Source organism: Colossoma macropomum, unplaced genomic scaffold (assembly GCF_904425465.1).
Source record: "Colossoma macropomum unplaced genomic scaffold, Colossoma_macropomum, whole genome shotgun sequence".
In the NCBI taxonomy this organism is placed as follows: domain Eukaryota; kingdom Metazoa; phylum Chordata; class Actinopteri; order Characiformes; family Serrasalmidae; genus Colossoma; species Colossoma macropomum.
The window spans coordinates 6,992,614-7,018,123 of record NW_023494786.1 but is presented as its reverse complement, the minus strand read 5'-3'; the positions used below and the strand labels follow the sequence as shown (position 1 = coordinate 7,018,123).

Here is a 25,510-nt window from a genome sequence, read left to right as displayed (position 1 = left end):
AGAGAGAGAGAGAGAGAGATGTTTATTTACATAACGGGTAAACCGTATGTGCTTATTTTAAAAATGGTCGGGCTCTTTAATACCAGTCTTAGTCTCGTTTTGCTGAAAATGATAGCATGTCTATTAAAGCTTATGATTAACTTGCTTGTTTACGTGTTGTGCGAAGTTCCGCCTGACTGAAAATAGATGCTGTAATTAAAATAGCTTATGGAAGTTTATTTTGGTCGGGGAGGTGGGCGGGGCGATGCCGAGCTGAACACGCACCACGCCCACTGGCGCGGTGGCCCCGCCTCCTCTCCGAGCGGTCACTCTGGCTCCGTGTGTCCGATCCAGCAGCGCAGCAGCGTCGGCGTTCAGAAATCATGGCAAAGGGACGCGGCTTTACCCTGGGACATACTCCAGCATCTGCAGCACTGTCACTTAATCTCGCTCTTCTCTTATTCGTCTTTACCGGTAGGCTACGTTTTGGTTATTTGTGGTTTTTAGTCCTTCTGCTGGACTTCTAACTTGTCTGAAACTTAGCTTCAAGTTTGCTGGGTGGGCTGTTGGCGTCACATAACGGCATAACGGTAACGGCGCGCGATTAGTGTCGTTATAGCACAGTACACGTCATGATGCTCCGCTAGCTAACGTTAGCTGTGTTTATTTGCATCTTTTGTTTATTAGAGATGGTCAGTAGTGCTTTATGGGACTCCTGGAAGACAGAGGCTGCTGAGATTAAGCAGCTACAGTGCAGTTTTGAATGTACTGAACTGACACTGCAGTAGTTAGGCTAGACCGTTAGCACAAGTAATGTTAGCTGTGTTATTTAGCTTGAAAATCATTTAAATTTAGCTGCAGCTAATGTGTTTGATCTGAAAAGCAGCACTATCAGCTCAAACATGCAGGTAGCCATCTAGTTGAGTTTGCTAAAAATGACATCATTTATAACTGGTTTCATATTCTTGCAAAATGCCTTAGTCGCAAATTTCGCAATAAGTAAACTTTTGCCAAGTAATGAGATGTGAAGATGGGAAGAGCTCTGCGGGGGTCTTACAGACCAACGTAAACACTGCAGCTCATCGCATCGCCAGTGTGGACAACATGGAATTTCTCTGTTGCCTGCCTAGCCGGTTAAAGGGGACGTCCACCGATTTTTCAAAAATTCTGCATAATTAAGTTCTTAAAATGTAAATAAAGTCATTGAGTGGTATGGTGTGAAATGCTCTTTACTAGAGAAACTTGCAGAATCAGAATTGTTCACAGTGATGGTGATAGGAACCAGACGTCCACCTCTAAAAGCTCCCTCACAGAAAGTTATGACATTAAATGGTTACGAGTACGCTGCTTGGTCTCTTAGACCTTGTCTTACGAATGTTTTGTGGTAAGGATTTGACCTTAAAACATCTATTTTTAAAAGCTATTCATGGCAGAGGGGTGTATGTAGGGTGTTATGAGGCTAAGTAGTCCCCAAAACTTATTTTTCCAGATTTACCACTATTTCCCATCATCAACGTTACATATAAAAACTCAGAAGACACGTGTGGTTTTAAATAGTGAATAAAATAGCAATTTTTGCTAACCCCTGGTTCCTATCCCCACCACTGTAAACAAATCTAAGTCGTCAAGTTCTCTACTATGAATCATTTAACATCAGACCGCTCTGAATGACTTTTATATTTCAGTGACTAAATTATACAGACATTTTGAAAAAATTGGTGGAATTCCACTTTAACTAAAGCAGTACTTTAGCAGTAATTTGACCTGTTTTTGTTAGATGCATCCTCCATTTTTGTTGTCTTAACATAAGTATACACTTATTGACGCTGAACATAGCTAAAGGAAGTGTTCAGAAATTTCACCACAGCTAGGAAAGGTGGAAAAAGTAGGGGAAGAAGTCAATAATCACAATAACTTTTCCAGCAGTGGGATGTAACCAGATACGTTTAAGCAGTTCCACTTGCTTAGGTATGATTCTTCTTGGTTTGTACTTTTCAAATGATTATGATTTCACTGACACTCAAGGATATTTGTGAGGAAATGAGTCTTTATTTACTCAGCTCCACTTTAGTCATTCACATTTAGTTTCACTTTCCTTTTTTGTGTTAAATTTCATTCTTTTCTGTTGGTGACAGCACCTCGGGGACTGCTTTGCTGCTCATATCTCTGACTTTTTAGCTTTATCAATTTGTTTTAAACATTGCTTAAAGAGAACTATAATGCCTAAAATATGTCAGTCCCTATACTGATAGATTCTAGAGGTACTTAGAAGTTTTACTTCAGTTCTGTAATACTTTTTTGATTCCTACTAAAGTTGTCTTCGGTAGTTACCTGTACTTCTACCTGAGTCATTGTTACACTGCAGTAACAGGACTTTTGCTTGAGTGTGGCTTCAGGTTACTCAACCCACCTCTGCTCATGTCTGCTTTTAGTCTTTCTTTTTAAGGTATTTGTTGGCTCCATTTGATACCCTGAAGTAACTTCTGCAGAAGTTACTGAAGACATCTAGCAACCCCTTGAGAAAAGTTCAAACCCCAAGTGACCCTTCTGGTTCAGTTAATCAAGAGCTTTAGGAGCTTGTGAATATTAGAGACAGGTGTGGTAAGGAAACTAAACTCTTCAGGGCCGGAGATCTGTGTGAGCACTGCTGCTCAAGATGAACCTTACCCAGTCACCCTACTGTAAAAGTTTACTAGCCAATAAATATAGACATCATTGCTCGTTATAGGGATAGGCCATGACATGCTCCACGTAAAGGACATTGTGTGTGTTTCATATCAGAGATAAAGGAGGAACAAGGATTGTTACAGGCAAGTCTGTAAATAATCAGCATGTCTCTTTTTCTTCATTTAGGTCTGTTTTTAATAATTAGTCTAAATGTCATTAGGTAATATCCTCATTGGTAAGTCTAATCAGCTCAGCTCTTTCCATTATATTGGGGCTGCCAAACATGGTTTCCTACAGGAGAGCATGGCTAACTGGTCCTGGAGATCTACCACCCTAGAGAGTTCAGACCCATCACACCTGGGTCTAATATTCAGACCCCCCTTAAGGTCTTCATTACCTGAATCAGGTGTGTTTGATTAGGGTTGGGCTAAACTCAGCAGAGTGGTATATCTCCAGGAGCAGGATTTGGGCACCGCTGCCATAGAAATAGTCTTTCAATCCCAGCCTTAGAGCAGTGTTTCTCAGCCCTGGTTCTGGAGGCCCACTGTCCTGCACATTTTAGTGCTTTTCCTGCTTTAACACACCGACTTTAACTGAATAATGGGCTGTTAATGAGCTGATTAGTTGGATCAGGTGCTGGGAACAGGGAAAACAGTAAAAAGTGCAGGGCAGTGGGCCTCCAGGACCAGGGTTGAGAAAGCACTGAGTGCGTTTACATGCACTTAATAATCTGATAACTGCAGAAAATCAGCTTTTGTCAGTAATCAAATAATGGGTAAACTCAGTGTCTACACGAGTCAGGGAATAATCAGATTTCTGCTTTGCAGCCCACCAGTAAACTCACAGTAGAAGATGTGACATAATCCATAAGACTCATCATCATGATAGGCCTGTTTTTTTGACATCAAGTCACTGTAGTGGAAAATATAAATGAAGATGAAAAATATTTAAATTCTTTGTTTCTTCAAGCACATAGTTGGTTTTAGCATCGCTTCAAAAAGGTTTTATTGGCGTCTCAAAACACCGATTACAAAAACCTGATTACTGAGCTAAAATCCAACTCTCTTTATTTCTAGGCCTTAATCCTATCTAAGAAATTAGAGTATGCTGTTTACATGACCACTTGAATAATCAGATCAATCAACTGCTGAAATCCGGATTGGATTATTAAGTGGTTCTAAACACATTCACTGTCTTAGAGTAACACAGCATTGTGCAGGGTGTCCCAAAAAAGTGACATCATTTCGTAGTCTAATAACAGCCAATTCTCCCTCAATGATCTCAAATTTTAACACAATGTGTAAAAACTAACCAAGTTTAATTTTTAATATGTAATGTAATGCTGTTGAAATGGGCACCACGTTCACCTGACTTCACACCTTGTGATTTTTTTCTATGGGGCTATGTGAAAGGACTGGTCTATATCTCCCCTCTTCCTACAAGCCTAGAGGAACTCAAGCAGAAAATCATTACTGCGCTGGAGACTGTTACGCAAGACATGCTACAGCGTGTTTGGCAGGAGCTGGACTACCGACTTGATGTGTGTCGTGTCACAGGCAGTGCACATATTGAACATTTGTGAAGCTTTGTGAAATCGGTTATAAAATCGACATCCCTCTGAATTACTTGTTCGAACTTTGATAGATAAATCTTCAACATGAAGCCTATTCAATTTCGTTTGCCTCAGACATGTAGTTACTCAGATATTCACATCTCAAATGATGTCAATTTTTTTGGGACACCCTGTACTTTTTAGTGTTTTTTATGCGCTATAACACACCTGATTCAGCTTAGCTTATTAAAAAGCCCAACCTGGGGAGGTCCTGTAATTCAGATATTTAATGACGAAATCCCTTGAGTTTAATCCAGTATGAATCTGCAGTGTCTGTACTCTGTCAGTAGCAGATGACCTTCTGTAATTAACCGAACCAACTCCTTCAGTAATAGCAGTCCTGTTCGAACTGACCTCATGAAAATGTAATACCAAAACCTGCTAATAGATAGTATAATGTAAAACCTGCGAACAGCTCACTAATGTAAAACCTGTTAATAGACACATGGGGTGCTGACGAGAATAATAAACAGTACAGGGCAGTGATAGTCCGGCACCACAGCCATCTGCAGTATGAAATGATCACTTGACACACTTCTGCTTTTACAATGACAAGTGAGTTACTGCATATTGTAATTGTGGTTATTTGTAATAACAGTGCTTGTGAGTGATCATTACAGTACCTGGGCAGATGACGTTGGCTAATGCTGAGTTTACAGCAGTGATAGTGATATTTATTGTATCTGATTCAGATCATCTTTGTCAGTCATTATATAATTACTGAATTGTTTTTCATTTAATTTTTACTCTGTAAACTCCGACTTCTTTCTGAAGAAGAAGTAGGTCTATCATAAAAGAAGCATGCCTAATGTAAAAAGCACAACCCAGTCAGTCTTGCCTTGCTTTTCAGTCTAACCAAGACCAACTTGTTCTGTTGCATCATTCTGCTCCGTCTTTGTGCTTCATTTTAATCTCACTTAGCCTGTGGAGCGGACCGAAATCTGCCAATCCAGTTAAAAGGCTCTTTTGAAGGAGGGCCATCAGCAAATGACTCTTTAGGCTTTATTGTGGGCTGCGGCGGAACATTGGGGCACAAGTCTTGTCCACAGAAGCACTTTGCTGTTTTGTGTCTCCTATCTGGCAGATGTGACACTTAGAAAGACTGTGACTATTAGAGCAGCCCATTAGAGAATGTAATGTAGTGACCTCCAGTGCTGGCAACGAGGCACCTGGCTATGGTGGACATGGCTCTACCCGGGATAAAAGAGACACAGCACTGATTCAGCATCTCAGTGTCTATGTTGTGATTTTATCTGGAATGAAATAGGCTTGTCAGAATTAGACCTGCATGATATAAACAAAATCTCATATAGCGATTATACTTTGCAGAATAGTGAAAATCTCATGAACCCCTAAAGGGGTATTCTACTGATTTTTTAAAATTCCTGCATATTTCTGTCATTGAGATGTAAACGAAGTCACTGAGAAAGGTTTGATGTGAAGAAGTGGCTCTTTGTGGAGAAACTGACCAACTCAGCTTTCTTTACAGTGGTGGTGATAGGAAACAGGGGTCGCGATGTTTACAGCTCAAATACATCTGTTTTATTTATTTTTCAAGACAACCAGTAAACCTACATATGTCCCTGGAGTTTTTCGGTGTAATGTTAAATGGTAAAATAGTATTAAATCTAAAACTAAACGTTTCTTTAGGCACTTTTTTGCCTGCATGTAAAAAAAGCCATTCTATGCTCATATCAAAACTATTGTAAAACAAAGTCTCACGCACTGAACAGTGCATTAATAGCCATTTCAAGTAAGTGCGTTCTGGGAGGAAGCTTTTAGAGGCATTAAACACTTCAACCACCTGGTTCCTATCACCACCACTGTGAACTTTCTCACTTTGTAAGTCTCTACAAAAAGGAGCATTTCACATCAAACCACTCTGAGTGACTTTGTTTACATCTAAATAATTTAAATATGCTGAAATGTTGTAAAAATTGTCTGAATTTGCCTTTAACTTGACGTGGTGAAAGAACGCCTGCATTAGTTTTGACCAAAGTCATTTGTGTTTAATGGATCAAATGAATGCCTTAATTCATCCAAACACTCAAAGAAACAACACTGATTAGTCAGGATGCTTCCAGCACACAATAAAACATTCAGTGATTGGTTACAGGACTATCTGCATTACAAACTTCTGTGAAATCAGTACTGAGAAATTTGACGTCACTATTGTGATTAACAAATGATGTATTGTGCTGCCCTTCTCAGAATGCTTTTTAAAATCTGTTATGTGAAACAAAGCCATTTGGAACAATTAACTCTGTTTATTTTCACTTTCTCCAAAGTGTGGCCTGCACTTGGTTTCCTATGTGGTCTTTTCAGAAGGGAAAACATTCGGGGCATTCTGAGTTCATCTTGGGTTCCTCTCCTCATGGGTTATTCTCATGAACATGACAAATACTGGGATCTAACTTGAAAAAATTAAAATGACTAAAGCTTAATGTTTTCTTTGGATATACAAACAGTGATGCCTAGTTAAACAATTAAAAATAAACCTGAATAATTTCATTTTAAATTAATTTTTAGTAACATTTGCCAATTTAAGTGACCAAATTCTCATTAAAAATATAGCTGTAAATATTTTTTTTTCCATTATATGTATAATATTGTATCACTTTTAACTGTTTAACTGAATCTCTTTATTTTTAATGATTATCTTATACACAGCAAGGATGTGAAACAAAATAACAATGTTATGTGGCAAAGTAAAAAGAAAAACCTCAGTGGCTGTAAGTGTGTTGCGGAAGTGAGATACAATTCCAAAACTTTCAAATAGAACAGTGATTTGAATCTGCATGATACTAATGACATTCAAATATTTCTGGACATGTTTTGAGGTGGTTTCATGAGAATGACCCTCATGTTATAGGCATTTATAAAGATACAGATGGACATAATGCTCTAGAATTCCTGAAATGAAAATCACTACTGAACAGGTTCAGATGTTACATTCAAAAAACCAAAAAAATCTCTGATAACGCAATCCATTGAGCATTATGTAATGTACATGAAAAATATCAGGTACCGCAGAATTTGTGTATCTATGCATCCTTAGTTGGAATAGCAGATAGTAAAGTTTTACACAATGTTAATTGAAATGGCATAATTCAGAGGCATCAAGCTTATTAAAGGTCTGAAGAGATCACAGCAAAACTTCACAAAGTCTCATATCTGGTGACCTTCAAGCCTCCACATTAAAACCAGAGTTTTCCAGTGTGACACCTTTTCTGAGATAAGCTAAAGATGATTTCCTCTTAGGATTCAGTGATGCATTCAAACTGTTCTTGCAATGTCCTTCACCATTGTATCGTCAGAGTTTAAGAACAAAGAGCGCATTTGTTTGTGGTACCCTTCCATTCAGTCTTTGTAGTTGTTAGTCCCTGTGGAAGTTTTTAACGAGGGTTTCTGTGCAGAAACATGGCACACAGGCCATTTCATTGAAGAGGTCATGCCAGCCCTGGATAACTCTGCGGTTTGTACTGTTGGGGCTGCACAATATAAAGAACATTTTGTAATTATATTGCTACCAGGCCTGGACCTAAAATACAAAGAAAACTTTGCAGTAAACTGTAACCAAAATACAAAATAACAGAAGAGCTGTTCACGATTGTACAAAATAAACAACAAAAAAAACCAAAAATATGTGAAATACTAATAGTTAGGGGTGGCCGATCTTGCAAATATGTCATATCTTGAAACTTACAATATTTTGACAGACCTAATGCATTAGTAGTGCCACATTTAAACACTGCAATTAAAAACTGTGAATACAATGATTTATATTGAACATTTCAGTCAATCCAGTTAACCAAAACTAATCATGCTCTCTTTGTAATGATACATGCAGTTGGCCAGTGTTCTATAGCATACTGTTCATCATGATGACAAAATTTGCCACGTTCATGATAAAATATGGTCATATTGCCCACATCTATTACTAGGTACTTACCTTACATATTTTGTGCACTGTAAGGTTGTTGAAACAACAGTCAGCATCCCCTGAACAGGTTTCTCTGAAGACCTGCACACATGAATGAATAGATATTTAATTCCTTAAAAAGCTCCTTATGGTGATGCAGGTTTGTTGTGACAGTAGGCATCACTGCTTCATACATTTTATACACAACACTAAGTGAGGATATACATCACATTTCATCAGCTTTTTTATAGGCTAGTAGTTAAGGACACAGTAGTATTTTAGCAGTGCACATGTTGTGCTTTGTAACTAACTGTATAGCAGAGTGGTTAAATCACTCACTTTTCAGGCCCAAGTTTGAGACCTGTGTAGGGAAAGATGCCACTGCTGTAATATTAGACGTGGCTCCTGACGCTACATTCCCGTCAGTCTAATTATGTCACTCTGGCACTGCGTGTGTAATATAGTGTGTTAATCACAGCCCTCAACGATGTTCATTGTGGATACTTGTTATTGCAATTATAAGAAAAATATAATTATTCTTGCAGCCTTAATTGCTGTATATTGTGATTTGCCTTGTAGCATAAATAAAAGCTCATTGTTGAACTCTTAATGTGACACAGTTAAAAAATGGCCTGTATTATTTTGATAAAAGCTAATGCCTATGATTGTTTTACATTTATTATGCCTTGATTAATCAAAACACCTATAGAAACTTATGAGTAACATCTGAACATTGCCATAAGCTATAAGGGACCCTACTGCAGAGTGCAAGTTAACCACAAAGGCATGGCTGGACCAGCTGGGATGGTAGAAGTAGGCTCATTTTAGCAGGTCAGCTGTGATGTTTGAAATAATTCAGCACTTGGCTACGTCTTGAAGAGGATTTCCTGCTGCACTGGCTGTGCTTAGCCTGACAGGACTTTTCTCTGCTGAGCCAAAACTTTAATAAACTGGGGAGGATAAAGACTTGACCTCAAACTTACTTCCTCATTTATGTCTCCTGCAATAACTCCATTTCTGCTGCACTCATGATGCCTTTTCTTTCTACCTTAGGTCAAGCTGAAATGTACATGTAACACTGTGGAATCCAGTTTTACACTGAATAACAGCCTAGTATGCGAAATCATCTTTAAAAGCCAAAGTCGATCCAAACAAACTGTGGAACATCTAAGTCACAAAACTTCTTTTTTTCTTCTCAGACTTTCTTCTCAAAATGAGTTGCTATGGTGTCATGGGAAGAAAAATGTTTGGAAAGCTCAGGCAGTCCATTAGCCTAATGTTCCACATGCTCAGGCCTAAAGTATGAAGGTTTAAGCCTCAGGGAGTAAATAAGTGTAAGAGTGCAGACTGTGTTCTGGATTTTGGGGGTGGTGTTCTTTTCTTCTAGCAATGATGTTTGTCCACTTTGTATCTTTAGACATTGTATGGCTTTGGCACCTAAACAAACCTGTGGGTGACCTGCAAAACCTTCAAGGTGGGTGGCATTTTGTGTCAATACTGATTAGTACTCCAGTTTGCCTTTCAGAGGAATAAGGCTGATTGGGGGAAAAGAGGGTGTGGCGGGAAAGTAAACGCCCTGTGACCAAGAGAATGCCTGTAGTGTGCCATGTTGACCAAACCACTGCATTTCCTCGTCTCTGCAATGCGCTGGCTCCGTGACATATTGTTTTCTTTGGTTTGTCCCCTTTCTTCTGTGTCTTTGTTGGCAACCCTCCCGCCTCTTGAAAGCCTTCCGAGCACCAGGGCGACACCTCTTTGTTTTTTGGTTAGGAGCAGTCTGCTTTTCTGCGTGTTTTTGAGGACAGGAACGGTCCCGTAAAAACAGCCGCTGATTGAAGGCAACATACTTTTAGTCCAATTTAGTAAAGGCGCCTGTGTGCGGCTGTTGCGTAAAATTATTCCACAGCACTTTGAAATGATGTATTTTGATATTACCTGTGAACTCTGACACTTTCTTACACTTCCACACTATTCACTGCCCTTTATCAGATGTAATAAGTGCACAGATTATTCCCAGTTGTGATTAAATGTGACTCAGCACATGATTCAGTTCTTGATCCTGGGTAGCATGAACAAATAATCATGCAGTGTGGTGCCTTCAGGAATTTGTGATTACAGATTTACGCAAAATCAACCAAACCTGCAATTTTGTCCAACAATCACTCTATTTCTGCATTAAATGTGTAAATCCAGACACAAAAACTCATGAGCAGTGAAACAGGTGACCAGAAAACCAATCCGCTGTAACAGGTCTGGTGGGATTGTTGCTAGGAGAAAAGTGATTTTAACACTTCTTGTATTCTGAGACCACAATATAGGGGTAACTGCTGTAGAATTAGTTAGTTCATTGAAACACCTATGCAAATACAAGTCATATCCAAAATTGTAGTTAGGTATTTTGACATTTTTTGTTAAAAATGTGTTGCTTAACAAACTATGGTCAAAAAGGCCAATGTGTACTGAATTTGGCAGCCATCTGCAATTGAGATCCTCTGTAGTAAATCTAGCCAGAAACCAGCTCCATAGTGGCACATAGTGCTTGGACCCCAATGATCACTGCTTGCAATGTAATTTGTAGATGGATGTTTAGCTCTAGCGGTTAAGACAGTTCACAGAAATCTGTCGAAAAAACTAAATGAAAGCTGATTGTCAGATTATGTTTCCAACAATGATAATTTATATACATATTAACTTCTGTTGCCCTCCATTCAAAAGCTTGAGAAAGTATTGGTCAGTAGAAATTAAATACCTTATTTGTGGATTGACTGAATAACGACTGTGATTTGCTGCCATGCTGTGGGGGGAGAGGAGGGATTCCTCCTCAGAAATCTCTGCCGGCTTTTCCATCATGAAACAGTAACTTGATTTTCTGTGCACTTATGTGGGTGATTTTGCACTGTTTAGTGTTGCACAAAACATTAGATGCTTGGTACAGAGACTAGTTCAGTCACAAGAAAAAGCCATGAGATCATGGTGGGACTGATTTTATACACATAAGATAGTGAAGTAAGCTAGTTTAGCTGCTCGGCTAAGCGGTGCAACACACAAGCTCTCACTGTTTCACTGGCCAGAGGGTTTTATGGAAAAGTCATTCTTAATAGTAATGTAAAAATAAGTCTGTATACATTCTTAGACAACCATCTCACGGCTCGTCACGTGACATAAGGACACATAACACTGAATTTGAATATATTTGAATATTTGACAAACAAACTAGGGTAACAATGGAATTTAATTTCCGAGGCTGGTTGGCAGCCCTAATAAGGCCTTGTCACCATTACTCCAATACAGCCACACCATGTGGTTTAATGCTTCCCAGTGCAAAGCCAGAAGTTGACATTATCATGCTAGCTGTCGGCTTTCTTGCCCTGCTGGTTTCCATTCAATGTTAGTCACATTAGCATTTTTCCCAAGCTATCCCTTTAACTTTGACCTCTGATAATGAGCTCCCAAATTAACTATTGCACACTGACACAGCAGGATGAATGGTGCTGGCATGGGAGAATCAACCAGCACAGACCCGTCTTTTGTTTGCCTTGACCCCTTTCTTCTTTCTTTGGCTTGCTTGTGTAGATTAGGTCAAATGGTACCCCAGTGGTTATGTCTAGGTGATTTGATGGTGTGTTTTGTACGATAAGTTGTTTTCAATCGGCAGAGCTGAGTACTTCCATTGTGTTTTAGTTGGTGGCAAGAGTGGGCTGTAACGCATCTGATACCCTTGGCACTGAGGCCATTGATGTTTTCCTTTAAGTAATGACCTTTACGATGGGTGGAAAAGCTCACGGGGAAAGGAGAAAGGGCAGGCGCTTCAATAAAACCATTAACTTTACATCCTGATTGAGTTCAGAGTAGCAAGAGGCCCAGCCAAGAATATTTGTGTTTGATTTGAATTGCATGCCGCGACAATACCAGGAAGCAACAAGCTGTTAGGTTTAGCTTTATGTGGCTATGTGACTGAAGAATTCAGGACTGCATACCGTCCTGCTTCAAATTGGAAGCATAGCACAGGTCAAGTTGGTCTGAAAACTGAATCAACAACTCAGCTTAAAGAGGAATTTAATGTGTATCATGTGTAGTTGAACAGTTCAGATACAAACAGACATTCTGAGTTGTTAGATGTGAAATTGAGAGAAACTGATGACAAATTTCTTTACAGTGGTGTTGATAAGAACCAGGGGTCATAATGTCTACAACACAAAAGTAGCCATTTTATTTATCTATCCAAAATGACCAGTGAACCTACATGTGTCTTCTTTTAATATATAATGCTAGTAAATTTGTGGTAGATCTGAAAAACACCCTGCAGAAGTTTAAGACCGCTAGTAGTGTTTTGTATCTTAAACAAATAGTTCTTATTTTTATATTATTTTAACAGTGAAATGTCCAGCACAAATTATGCACCTTTAAGTCCTTTTATATCATTTCACATCACAGCACTCAGCACAAGGCTGGCTTAAATGATAGCCAAACGGTCTGCAACGTCATTGATCTCATCTGTGCAGTGCAGCCTAATAACAGTATCGGCTGCTGCAGCATCAATTCCAGCCTGCTGCAAGTCACCTTCTGTAGGCCTAAGTGTCATTCATCAGCAGTATGGAAGGGAAGGAAGGCTGAAGGTGATGCGATTTGTTTTAACAGCACACCTATCATTAATCCAGGCTTACAGCAAGTTGGTCTTAAGAAAATGGACCTCTTTAAAGCCATGCTCTGTGATGTTTACAGACATTTGGTTTGCATTAACTATGCTGTGTATGTTTATTTTTGAAGACAGTTTTTAATGGATGGCATAAAGTGCTCAAAGCAAGTTTCTTGGCAGAATACAAACAATGTATGAGTGTGGGAATATGAGGGAGGCTGCATGCTTCCGAACCCCTTCTTCAGCAAACCAAATGGCATGCATGGATTTTATTTAGATTTCTCCTAGTAGATTTGACTTTCACCATTAGCATTTTGAAAATCTGACCTTGCCCAATTCTGCCCATAGCCATGTGTCCACTACATGACCAGGTCTGGACAGGTCAAGGTCTGCCAGGTCTTAGTGGCTTTTAGTGGTCTTTCCTAGGGCTTTGGCAGGGCTTAAAACATTGTTGTCCTCCCCCCATCTAACCCCCAAAACAAGGGACTTTTTCCCTCATGTTCCCTTTTAAAGTGATCAGATATGGAGGCCCTGAGGGACGGCACAACACTAGTAGATGTAGTTAAGATGTCTCAGGGCATGGTTAGGTCAGGAGCAGAGCTCAGTTCATGCTGGGGCATTTGGACAGTGTAATGAGCGCTGGAATGCATAATGGCCAGCTCAGGTTTACAGTGGGAGCCTGTGAACAGCTTGTTGTAGTTAGTGATGTCAGCAGGGGAAAAAACCCAACACAGGCCCTCTCTCTTCAAAGAGCCAGCATATCTGTATCATTAAATTAATCCTGCATTGTTTCCTTTCATTTCTCCTTCCTTTCCACTCATCTTAGCCTTTCACTTCACTGATCTTTGGACTTACACTCCATTACCTTCCCTAGATATCTAAAGGCAGTCGCATGTAACCACTGACTTCCTGTTGACAAATTTCCAGTCTTATTTGTAGAGCTAGACTTCCTTCAGACAAACTCTGCATTTTTGTGGCTTTTTGAAGACAAAGACATACATAAATATCTGTAAATAGGTATGTATACACACATACATATAAAGGGCCTCTGATTAGCATGTTTTACGCTGTTGGTATGTTGCATTATCTGCTTTAACTGTGTCATATCAGTGAAACTAATACTTCAGGAAGAATTCTAGCTGGTGTATCTCCCACTACTACTGCCTTCCCATGAAATACTTCCATTTCCGCGCGGAAGTGCAGCGCCCGGACACTCTGTGACGCGCACATAACAAAAACACAACTGGATGAGTGAGAAGTCCGACTGGCACCCTCTGCATTAAAAGCTAGGTTAGGTCAGGAGTCACAACACAAATGTTAAAAAGAGCCATTTTGTCCTTTTAACAAAAATCTAATTACCTTGGGAGCCACAACATTTTATGTCCAGTATATGCTAATGTCCTAGTATAGACTAAAAATATAAACGAAAACGCAGACTTACTTTGCTTTTCTTTAAGCCTTAGCTACAGCCGCTTTCCTCTCATCTCCGCCAGAAAACTTTTCTTCAAAAGTAGAACAGTTTCTTGTAAAATGTCTCTCAATGTTTGACTGTTTTACAAGTCACTTCTTATTCTCCAGTTTCTTGTTTGAATTTTGAAATTCTTCCTGAGGCGCCAGAATGTAAATGCGGCACCATTTAAGGTGGACCGGGAAAATTCGAAAGAGAAGCTGACTTCATCTTCGTAACTTTTTAGTGTGTGACAGTCTCTCGTTGCAGATTTAACATACCAGGAAACCAACTGCAGTCCATTCGTCTCTGCACGCCAGGGGAAAAGGGACCTGGATAAGAACCACACTATATGCAAGTTGTGTCACGGTAAACTAAAATATTTTGGAAACGACAAACATTAGAAGCCATAACTGTGCATTACTCACCGTAACTGTGCATTTTATCGCAGATGAGTGGCAGCCTGCATCTCATGTGCTCCGAACAAGAGCAGTGAAAGAGAGCCTTCTAGTTCACTTGCCACATCACTTCCATTTGTTTTATTAATAAAAGATATTGGAAGTGAATTCATTATGGATCATTACAAATACTTTGCTTTAAAACTACCAAGTCCTCACACAGTGAGAAAATAGAAGTCCTGTATAGAAAAAAAAGATGCATCGATAATCGTTTTATAATCGCATCGCAGCCCTCTGAATCGTAATCGAATCGAATCGTGAGGTGACTAGAGATTGCCACCCTATTATACCATATTTGATTATGTCAAATATGAATATATTAAATACCGTATTCACAGTGTTTAATAGTATTTTTTAATATGTATAAATAATGTAACATATCGTGCATTGTAAAAATTTTCTTTAATTATCACAAGATTACATTTATGCTATGTTGCCCTCCTCTGTTGGATCTTCTTTTTGTTTGGAATATTAACTTAAAGTAACTCGGAGTAAAATTATTTTTACACTGTTTTATTACTTCTACTGGTATTCAAGTGAATTGACACTACAGTTGTTCTTTTCTTAAGCAGGAATTTTCAGTCCTCTTCCCATCCTTGCAAAAAGTAAATTATAAGAACAACAATTGAGACTGATACAGTTTCTGTTACGTTGGGGCACAAAAAGTCCACTTTGTTTGTTTATTTTACCAAGGGTGTTCATTAATCCAAAGGGCATTCTATTTTGGATCTGTTGCTCTCCGTGGTTAAAGCAAATGATATATGAATGCCAATTTGCTGCTCTGGCGTGTGTTCAGGTACCCAAGGCAGAAGCCATCTGTCCTGCACTGCAGAAAGAAAGGACTAGCAGTATACTGCTTCTGCTCGCTTGATCCGGCAGAAAGAAAAGCATCGGGTTGGCCGTCGCAGGGCCCTGCCACCTGCCTTACAGAGAAGGCTTAGGGTGCTGAACACAGGTAGACCATGTGGCAAATGCCACAGTGAAGGCAGGGAGGAACGTGCGGCATCCTTGGCTGGACAAACTGTCCATGCATGCCGAGTATTTTGGCAGGCTGGTGTTCATAGTTTACATGAGGTGTTATTGCAGCCGGCACCGCAGCGGTGTCATCTGCCTGCCAGCATTAATCTTCGTCCTTGGTAAAGAGAAGATGCTTGCACGGCATTTGTTTGTAAAGCGTGTGGGGGTAGGAGATCAGTGGTAGTGTGATGTGTGTTGAGCAGAGGACAGGTGACAGCTGCTCCTACAACTCGCAGAGGAGACGACTGCAAAAGGAGATACTGTTTAAGCCATTCTGCTTTACCCCAAACATTTCTGCTTTACCCCACATATTTTCAATCAGCCATGACAGTTTGGAATTCTAAGCTTCTTTTTTGGCTCAAAGCTTATATCCTACCAATTGTCATTACTAAGGGTCCTACCAGTATGAACATTTTGTGTCCGATAACAGTAGGACAAAAGGACTAAAAATACCAATAATCGACAGTATTGGCCGTTTTAATTTATATTTACGTTTTACATTGTAGATTTGTTCTCCAGTAGTGGAACAGTACTTTATTGCGAATATCATTGTCAGCTCACAATTGTCAAACCTGTTAAACTTTATTAAATGGTTGTTTTGGTTTCTGGTCATTTTCTCTTATTTTTTTAATTAATTCTCTTCATAACAAGGTGATAAAGGTGAGGTTTGAGGTCACATGTTATACTACTTATGGTGGTGTTTTGTTTTCATATTCATCAGTTCAGCCCCTATTGCTGTGATACAGTTAAATAGGGGCTCTCATATCTCATATTGGGTTCCCCAGTGGCACAGCCATTAAAGGTTTTGCCCTGTCTTCAGGAGAGGAGATGTTTTTGAATCGTGGCAGCACCCAAAAAAAAACCAAATTATTGGCAGTACCTTTAAAACTGCGGGTTGTCAGTATCGGACGATATTATCGGCCAATCAATAAATCAGTCAGACCCTAATCATTGCTGTTTTTACTATGTGATGTTCTTTTGTCCAATTGTGTAGGTAGCCTTTTAGTTTCAGTGCAACACTGAAGAAACAAACTTTGAACTAAACACGTCTTGTATGATCCCCAACGCAGGAGAGGATTTGTATAAATCTGAATTTTTAGAACACTTTTACCTGGCACAGTGTGGCCCATAGAACATAACAGTTATCTGCTACTCACAGTTATTAGACCTAATTTGTCCACATACGAATGAGACGGTTAAGCCCACACAGAAAGCAAATTAATTAATTGCCTTTTAGCAGACCACCCATAAACTGATGACTGTTTCTTCCCTCTGCTATGTGCTGATTTGTTTCACTCTAAAATGGCACGATTTTGAACTTCATTATGTTCGTATGGGTCTGTAATCAGGTTTAGCTGAGTTGATTCATTTTTATTCTTTTTCCTGTCTCCTGCTTTCCTGGAATTTTTTAGGAAGGAGACGGGCAAAAGTGGGGAAATGCTTCAGAATAAACACATAATTAAACAGCAGGTCTAGAGGTTGACTGGTCTTGCTGAACCCTGTTCTAATCTATTTTCTCAAGACTGGAGTCAAGACTGTACGCCTTTCTGATTCTGTCCCGAATGGAGCGTGAAGAGAAACACACTCAGTCTGACACACACCCTTCTGCGTGTGTGTTTTTCTTTCTTGCAATTACAGAGTGGGAAGGGGAGCAGGGACAGGGAGAGCCTCAGTAGCCATATATTTGAGATATAACAGCCGAGGCCTACCACTCGTACCCAACTGCCTGAGTTGCAGAACACCAACCACGTGCCTCTGCAAACCACTGAATCTAGGCCTAGCTAAGTTGTTGAAATGTAAATGTACCTTTTTATAAGTATTTCAAAAGTATGAATTGTTCAGTGTGTGGCGTCAACCATTTTATTCTGCCATTTGCGAGTCTTAATGACTCACTGGAGTGATTTATATTTGGACTGTACAGTTTTGGTCCCAGAGTGGGTTTTGTACAACTTAAACTATAGCCTATAATTTTTCTCTATATTTCAGCTTTGCATGTTTAGTGCAGATGGCTTTTCTTTCCCTTTTTTATTTTTTTAGGAGCAGAATTATTTCCTGCTTTAGACTCGACTTTCAGCTTCCAGTGTGTTGTTTACTGTGGAAACCTCTCTTGTCAGGCTTTCATTAGTACTGTGAGACACCAGACGCTGGAAAACTTGTAGCTTATGATTAAAAAAGAATTTAGAGTAAATGTTCGGAAGACAAAACGTCCTCATTGTTGATTGGCTAGTTGCGCTTTTGCGTTTGATCTTCAAGGCCATCTCCTGCTTTGTGTCTGATCTACTAGGCTATCTCCTCTTTTGTGTCTGATCTCCAATAACACCCTCCACCTTTATTCAATTACTTCGGTCCAAAACCACCAGCGCCCCAGACAATCATGCTGACATGTTTTCAGAAATGAACTCCAGCACGCTCAAATAAACGCAGCACAGACAGAGATTAGAGGCACCTATTAAACGATAGGAGAACGCTCTCCAAGCAGACACGAATGTTTAATCTCGTTCCAATACTTTTTATAAGGCAAGGTGCTCAGACGGAAAGTGGGGAGGACAGTCATTGCATCCCATGGCGAAGCAGAAGGAAGCGTGTGTGGTGCTCATTAAGAGTGTGTGGCACAGGCTGCCTGGTGCGGCGTTCCCTGTCTGCTGTCGTACAGAGGGAAGGCCTCCTGCGTGAAGTGTAATTACAGCTGAGTAATGCAGGAACCCTCATTACCTGCCTTACCAGATATCCTTCTATTTTACTGGATCTCTGACCTTTCCAGATCTCCGTAGACGGTTGTTGTGTCAGCAAGACTAAACAGAGCCCTATTTGGTCTTTAAGCTCAAATGTTGGTGATTTGGTTGTTATAGTGTAGTAAAATTAGTAAGCTGAATTCATAGTTTATTAGGCACACCTTTTAGGTGGAATTTGGTAGGTATGGCTGGGCATTGTTAAAAATGTGTAGATATTGATACCAATATCTTGATGTCGATATTGATTTCTGAACTGTACTTCTTCTGATAAACTTTTCTTTTGATTATAAACCAAAAAGTGGGTGTGGCTTAAACTGGAAACAAGTGTAAGGTGCTGGAAGTAGGTTTTTACTGGCCTTAACAGACTGAGGATAATTGGGGTCTAATCCTTGAACACTTGCCACTTGCAAAGCACTTTATCATAAAACATTGGTTTAGGCATCAGGCAACATATTTGTATGCAACTGTTGCAATAACTTCCTATAATGCAGCTTTCAGAGGCATTAAATACTTCAGAAGTCTGGTCACTACTGGTCATCACTGCTGCTATGAACAATTATGACTCGGCAAGTCTGTCTGGAATCACTCATTTCTCATTTAACCACTCAGTATGACTTTGTTTACATCTTAACTGTTTTTTTAATGTGAAAAATCTGTGGAATTTGGCTTTTATGGAGATTAGGCAATTTGTTTGGTTTGGATTTTTAGCTCAGTTCGATGTGTCTCTCTGCAGGTGTGTGCAGTAATGAGGTGTTGGTTCCAGAGAACATCCGAGCGGTACTGGGGAAGAACGTCACGCTGAGCTGTAGGGTGGAGGTGGGCGCCAACCTCAGTCTTACCCAGAGTTCGTGGGAGCGGCGCCTGGCCACGGGAATGGCCACCCTGGCTGTGTTCAACCCTCAGTTTGGCACGTCTGTAGCGGAAGAGTACAGGAATCGCATCCACTTTGTCAGACCGTCAGTGGAGGATGCCTCTATAGTTCTGCAGGGAGTGGGCTTCGAAGATATCGGATCCTACACCTGCAAGGTGGTCACTTTTCCGCTTGGCAACACGCAGGCCTCTACAACTATGGACGTCATGGGTATGTATGAGTGTGTGTGAGTCATTCTGGCTCTGTTTAGGCTTTGGCTTCAGTATATTTTTCTGCTCCCAAATTATACCAAGTGACTTAGTCCTACAGGTCTGTTGGGGTGAAGGCTGTATTAGACTCCTCTGATGTACAGTCATATGCAAAGTTTGAACACCCCTGGTCAAATTACATGTTTTGTTGATTTTCTACAGGGAACAAACTTAACCCCTTACATGGCCAGGGCCTGCAGATCCAACATTAAAAGTTGTGACATTTACCAGTGGCAGAGAAAATGCAAGCCATTGAGAACCCCCATGCATGGCCAGCACACAGCACAGCTGGGATTTGAACCTAAATCCCAGTGAGAGGGCTCATATCTGTGTTGTTAAGGCACAAGGAGAGCAAGCATACCAAATAGCCAAACAGATGTGGAAGACTGAATGAATAGTGAACAATCCAGCTGTGAGGCACGAGCACTCCCTTCCTGAATGGCTGATTAGTTTATAAAGTGGAAAGGAAGGAGATTGTCCAGAAGCCAGCATGCATACACTTACAACATAGAGGCCCTGTAATGCCTAATGAATGATTCATTAAGGGCTGCTTAATACTGTGTTGTTATGGTTTACTGTCTCAGTCTCTTCCTGAGAACTCAGTGTAAGTTTTCCTGAATTACTGTTTCTTTTTCTTATGACGTTCATTTGTTGTATTCATTTTAAGGTGCCTGTGATTATATTTAACTTTGGAAAATAGCAAAACAGCAGTTAGTATAGCTGTCATGCACTAGTGTTGAGTTTTAGTTTTAGTAGTTTCGATACACAGAAACAGAAACTTAACCAGCCACAATGTATTATTTTATGGGTGCATCAGATTGTTTAAAAAAATAAATAAATAAAAAGGTAAAAACAAAACGAAACAGTCAAATCAAAACAATCTATGTCAGGTTAGTAGGACATTCTTTCACATTCCTTTATAGAAAATCCAGAAATCAGAAGTGGTCTTAGCCACGCCTCTGGGCAGTTATTTCCAATCATACAAGACCAGGGGGCTGTTTCTCATGACAGGATTTCTTGGTTAGCCTGATAACCTAGGCTAAAAAAAAAAGCCTGTCCAGAAAAAGAGTTGAGCAATGTTTCTATTGGACAGTCCTCAATTTTTGGCTTACGTTATCCAGCTTACTGAGAAATCCTGCTTTGTGAAATACCCCTCAGGCTCCTATCTACCAGAAACAGAAAGGCAGACTAACGCTTCAAAAACGTATGTCATTAGTAACATATTAATCATTGGTAATTGTATAAGTAGTGGTGTTGTTTGGCTCAAAAAGCGCTCTATGAGCCAGATTCATAAAACACACCGGCAGACTAATGGTAATTTTAAGAGCAAATAGCGTGTTTGCTCATTCATAAAGGAAGTTTATCAGCATGTTGCCATGCTTGTATCTCATTTACGTATGGCCATAGCGATTCACAAACTCGCAAAAAATAACACCTGAACCACTCTGGCAGTAATTTTCCCATTAAGCCTTTTAGCCTAAGTTTTAGCTTGAGCAGAATTTCAGATTAGTAGATTTAACTGGCACTGTATATAAAATGGCCTTTTCTTCCTGCATCAAAATTCAGTATTTCACAAATCCCTCTCCTGAATATGGATAGTAGGTTTAGCTTAGAATAAATTGAGAGTAATTTGACATGTTGAGATTCTAACTATGTGCTGAGCAGTTATAGCTTTTAATCCTGTTTTTCAATTTACAATGAATTTTACAAAGAATTCACTTTACGCAGGAAACATTAATTATTATATATAATTATATATAATCGTTATTATATATGATATATTATTATTATTTAATATATCATTATTATTTCTTACCAGTCAAAACAGATTTTTCTTACCAGTCAAAACAGATTTTTTCTAAAGTTGAAATCTAATAATTACTAGAGATACTGAGATCAGGAGAATTAGGAAATTAAGGCTAAAACTTAAAACTAAAACATTAGAATTGAAGCATGTCAATTTCATTTTATTTGTGTGGAGAAAAAATGATCTTAAACTTCATTTTGTTATTTTTGTATGTTAAAATATTACTGCAGTTAGCAGTATGCGGCCAAATGGCACTGTACATGAAGCCGCACAAACATTGGCATGGTGAACATGTTACAGGTGAAAGTGGATGGTTAGAGGATTAGAGGAGAGCTTTAGCAGTGTAGATTGATTATTTAAGGAGGACTGAAGTCAGGAGGACGCTGTGTACTCTTATTGTTTATTGTAAAATAACAGGTAATAGGTTCATCTGGAATTCAACAACAAGATGTTTGGCATCAATGGCTCCCCAGAAATCACTTCAAAATGTCTCTATTTTAGCATAGAGCAGCAGTACTCAGAAAGTATGTGTTCGTTACCTTTATCAATGCAATCTTAAATGTCATCTAATACTGAAAAAATTGGAAAATGCTGTAATATTGAATTTTATCAGCAGCACACAGCACTACTTTTTTTTAATTACATTTTTATGAGGAATGTGATGGGGAGCAAAATTGAGCACAAGCTTTTTTCAAGTGAAATCATCCTGCTTTGAGTTGTTCACTGTTAATCCTACTTTCTTGTCCACCCATAAAAGTATGACATCTGAGTTACCATCTGTTTCTGCACCATCTGCCCACTCTCTACATGCTGTGATTAGTCAGCAATCCCGAAAATGATATTCATAAGCATTGCTGCTGAAAAGGTATAAAATTTCACATATAGAAGTCTGCAATGATTCATGGAGATTGCAAGTGGCCAGAAAATCAGCAGGAACAAACAGCAGACAGCAATCATTTTCATTTTATGCCTCTTTACTTGGTAGAAATGTTCACTATGCGTTATTTGTTAAAATGAAAAACTTTTCTAGACCCTAGTTAGCGTTTTAATACTAAGAAGCAGTAATATAGCAAAAGAACATGTGTTGGAATGTGCTATTCCTGTAGATTATAATTAGCGTACACAAGATGGGGAAACACCCTATTCAGCACCCCTAATTTGCCTAAGGAAAAAAAGAAAAAAAAGTTCATTGCTAGTGTATCGTTTCCTTGCAGGCTGTTTCTGACATCCGTGACGGATATGAACCATAGTATCCTCGTTTTATTTGGTAGGCATAAAACCGAGGCAGTTCACAGCAAGGCAAACCATGGTAGATACTGTTTCCTCAATAAAATGCTTTTTACACTGACTGTGCAGTTCTCAGATGCACGGCATATGGATGACTCAGTTATTATGTTATATTTTGAGAATCTCCACAAAGAGGGAAATCTAGCCAATCCTTTGGAAACATAACAAGCTGACAATAAATGGCTTTTGCACACAGAGCCTGTCCTTACTCATGCCTAATTTTGATGACCCATTGTCAACGACTTAAGCTTTTACAATAAAACACAACGGATGTGGCGTGCATGTCAAGCTAGAGATATTTATAGTTACCTTTCCTTTTTCTCTCAGTTGATCTTAATAAATTTCTGCAAATGTTAATGCACCAAAAATGAAACAAAATAACATAGTAACTAGGGGTGGGAATCTCTAGGCACATCACGATTTGATTACGATTCAGAGGGCTGCGATGCGATTATAAAATGATTATCGATGCATCTCGATGCATCTTTTTTTTCTATATAGCATTTATATTTTCTCACTGTGTGAGCTCAAGTTTCAAGTTCCAAGTTTCAAGTTTATTTGTCATTTGCACAACATGTCAGGACATTTATGCATTGAAATGCTTGTGGTGAGGCTCAGCTAATCACTCTACAGAAAGTAAATAAGTAAAAATAAAAATACAAGAAAAACCAACTGAAATATATCAAATATACACAAAATATATACAGAATATAGAGACAATATACATTTTAAAGTGACTTAGTGACTCAGTGTTATTGTTATTTAAAGTATTTGTCATGATCCATAATGTATTTACTTCCAATATCTTTTTTAATAAAACAAATGGAAGTGATGTGGCAAGTAAACTGGAAGGCTGTCATTCAGTATGTCTCACATACTGAGACATACTGGAAATTAAGAGGGAGCCGGTCGGATTTCTCGCTCATCCAGTTGTATTTTTGTTATGTGCCGCCACAGACTGTCCGGGCGCTGCACTTCCACACTTCCAAGTTCTGCCTTTTGCGTTCCGCCAACATTACATTATAAATTAAATATTTAGAAAATCGATTTTTGACATTTGTGAATCGATTCAGAATTGTTCACGTCTGCATCGCGATGCATCTAAAGAATCGTTTTCTTCCCTGCACCCCTAGTAACTGTGGTATGTGCAAACTGTTTGAACAGTTGTAAAGACTTTAAGTAACTTGCTAGGCCCTAATTGACTTGTTAAGACTGGTTAGGCAGGCCAAGAATTATCATTAGGAACTGTCAGAAGAAGACAATCCCAAAGCATAGTACATTCTCGGACTCTTCAAACCTTGCGCTACCATTCAACCATGGACTCTCTCCTCTTAACATCTGGCTGAGGATTTGATAATGAAGCATGATGCCTGCAAAGCAGGGGAAGGCTATAAAAGAGACATCAAAGTGCTGCCTGCTCGCATTTCCTACTGTCCAAAATGGCAGTTAAGAGGAACTGTGGAGCTCAAGGCAACATCTGGAAGACCAAGAAATGTCTCAGACAGAACTGCTCGTATGCTGACCAGAAAGGCAATGCAAACCACCATATGACAGAAGACCTAAAGGACGGTTTAGCTGATGCAGGAGTGGTAGTGCACCATAGTGTTGTGCAGCATGCTTGCACAAACTTGATCTGCATGGAAGAGTCATCAGAAGGAAACTTTATCTGCAACTTTATCACAGAAGTCAACAAAACAACATCTTAAATAAGATTAAGATAAGACATTTTGGAAGCAATTGCTATGGCCTAGTGAAGTAAAAATGGAAATTATTGGCTACAATCACCAAAGGTGAAAAAAGGAGCAGCATTTGATGAATAGAACACCTTGTTAACTGTTGAGCATAGGAGTGGATCTGTTATGCTTTTGTGTTGCATGGCAATCATTGGCACTGCAAGCATTTTTACGGCTAGATGGACAAATATATTCCTATAAATATTAGCAAATTCTAGAAGCAAATGTGACAGTCAGTTGAGAAGCTGCTGCTGAATGGAGTCTGGCTTCTAGAACAGGACAATGATCCAAAACAGACCTCAAAATCCACTATGAACTACACAAACTGAAGCTTTTGGAATGGCTCTCACAGTAACGTGAACATCATTGTAAATCTGAGCTTAGATCTTTAACATGCTGTATATGCAAGATGGCCTAAGAATATTACAGAAATAGATGTGTTCTGCAAGGAAGAGTGGTTAGAAATTCCCAAAGGAAGAACAGAAAGACTTCTAGTTGACTACTGTAGAATCCGCCAGAGGTACTGACTTAGTAGAGTGTCCAAACCTTTGCACATGCCACAACTACCATTTTATTTCATTTATTTTTTACATGAATCGAATATAAATGGTGTATGATCACTTACATAAAATAAATTGTTTTGCTGTAGAAGTTGTTCTTACTTCTCTTCACTTCAACAATCAATAAAATATGTCATTTTTTGCATTTTATTGACTTTGCCCATACGATATAATATATCGTCTGGCTGCTGTTACCATCTGACTGAATGGTTAACAGACACAAAACCATTCACTTCACAAGTTTCGGTTTGTAAACCAGTCTTTATAGAGACGAGTAAGCTTACAGTCGCATTTGCTCACTTCTATCCCAGCAGTACACTAAACCGCTAAATTTACGAACAAAACATGACAAATAAAATATTAATCTTAAATCTAACCTTAAGCATGAGGTTCTCGACTGTTTCATTTTTGACCATACACAATCATACCAGTTGATGTTATTGTTCATCAGAACATTTTTAGCTCCTTAAGACTGGTATCATCACAAAATGTTTGTGCTGGACAGCCCCCATTGTGAATGCACACTCAACCAAG

At 39.2% G+C, this 25,510-nt stretch overlaps 1 protein-coding gene across 1 annotated transcript in view; it reads left to right on the top strand.

The window, feature by feature from the left end:
- The first annotated feature begins 314 nt into the window (after positions 1-314).
- Positions 315-25,510, top strand: part of nectin3a (nectin cell adhesion molecule 3a) — a 40,000-nt gene continuing 14,804 nt past the window's right edge. Inside the window, exons 1-2 of the mRNA XM_036559026.1 lie at positions 315-453; positions 19,204-19,551. Coding sequence (XP_036414919.1) covers positions 363-453; positions 19,204-19,551 — 439 coding nt within the window. The 5' untranslated portion in view covers positions 315-362. The remainder of the gene's footprint in view (positions 454-19,203; positions 19,552-25,510) is intronic.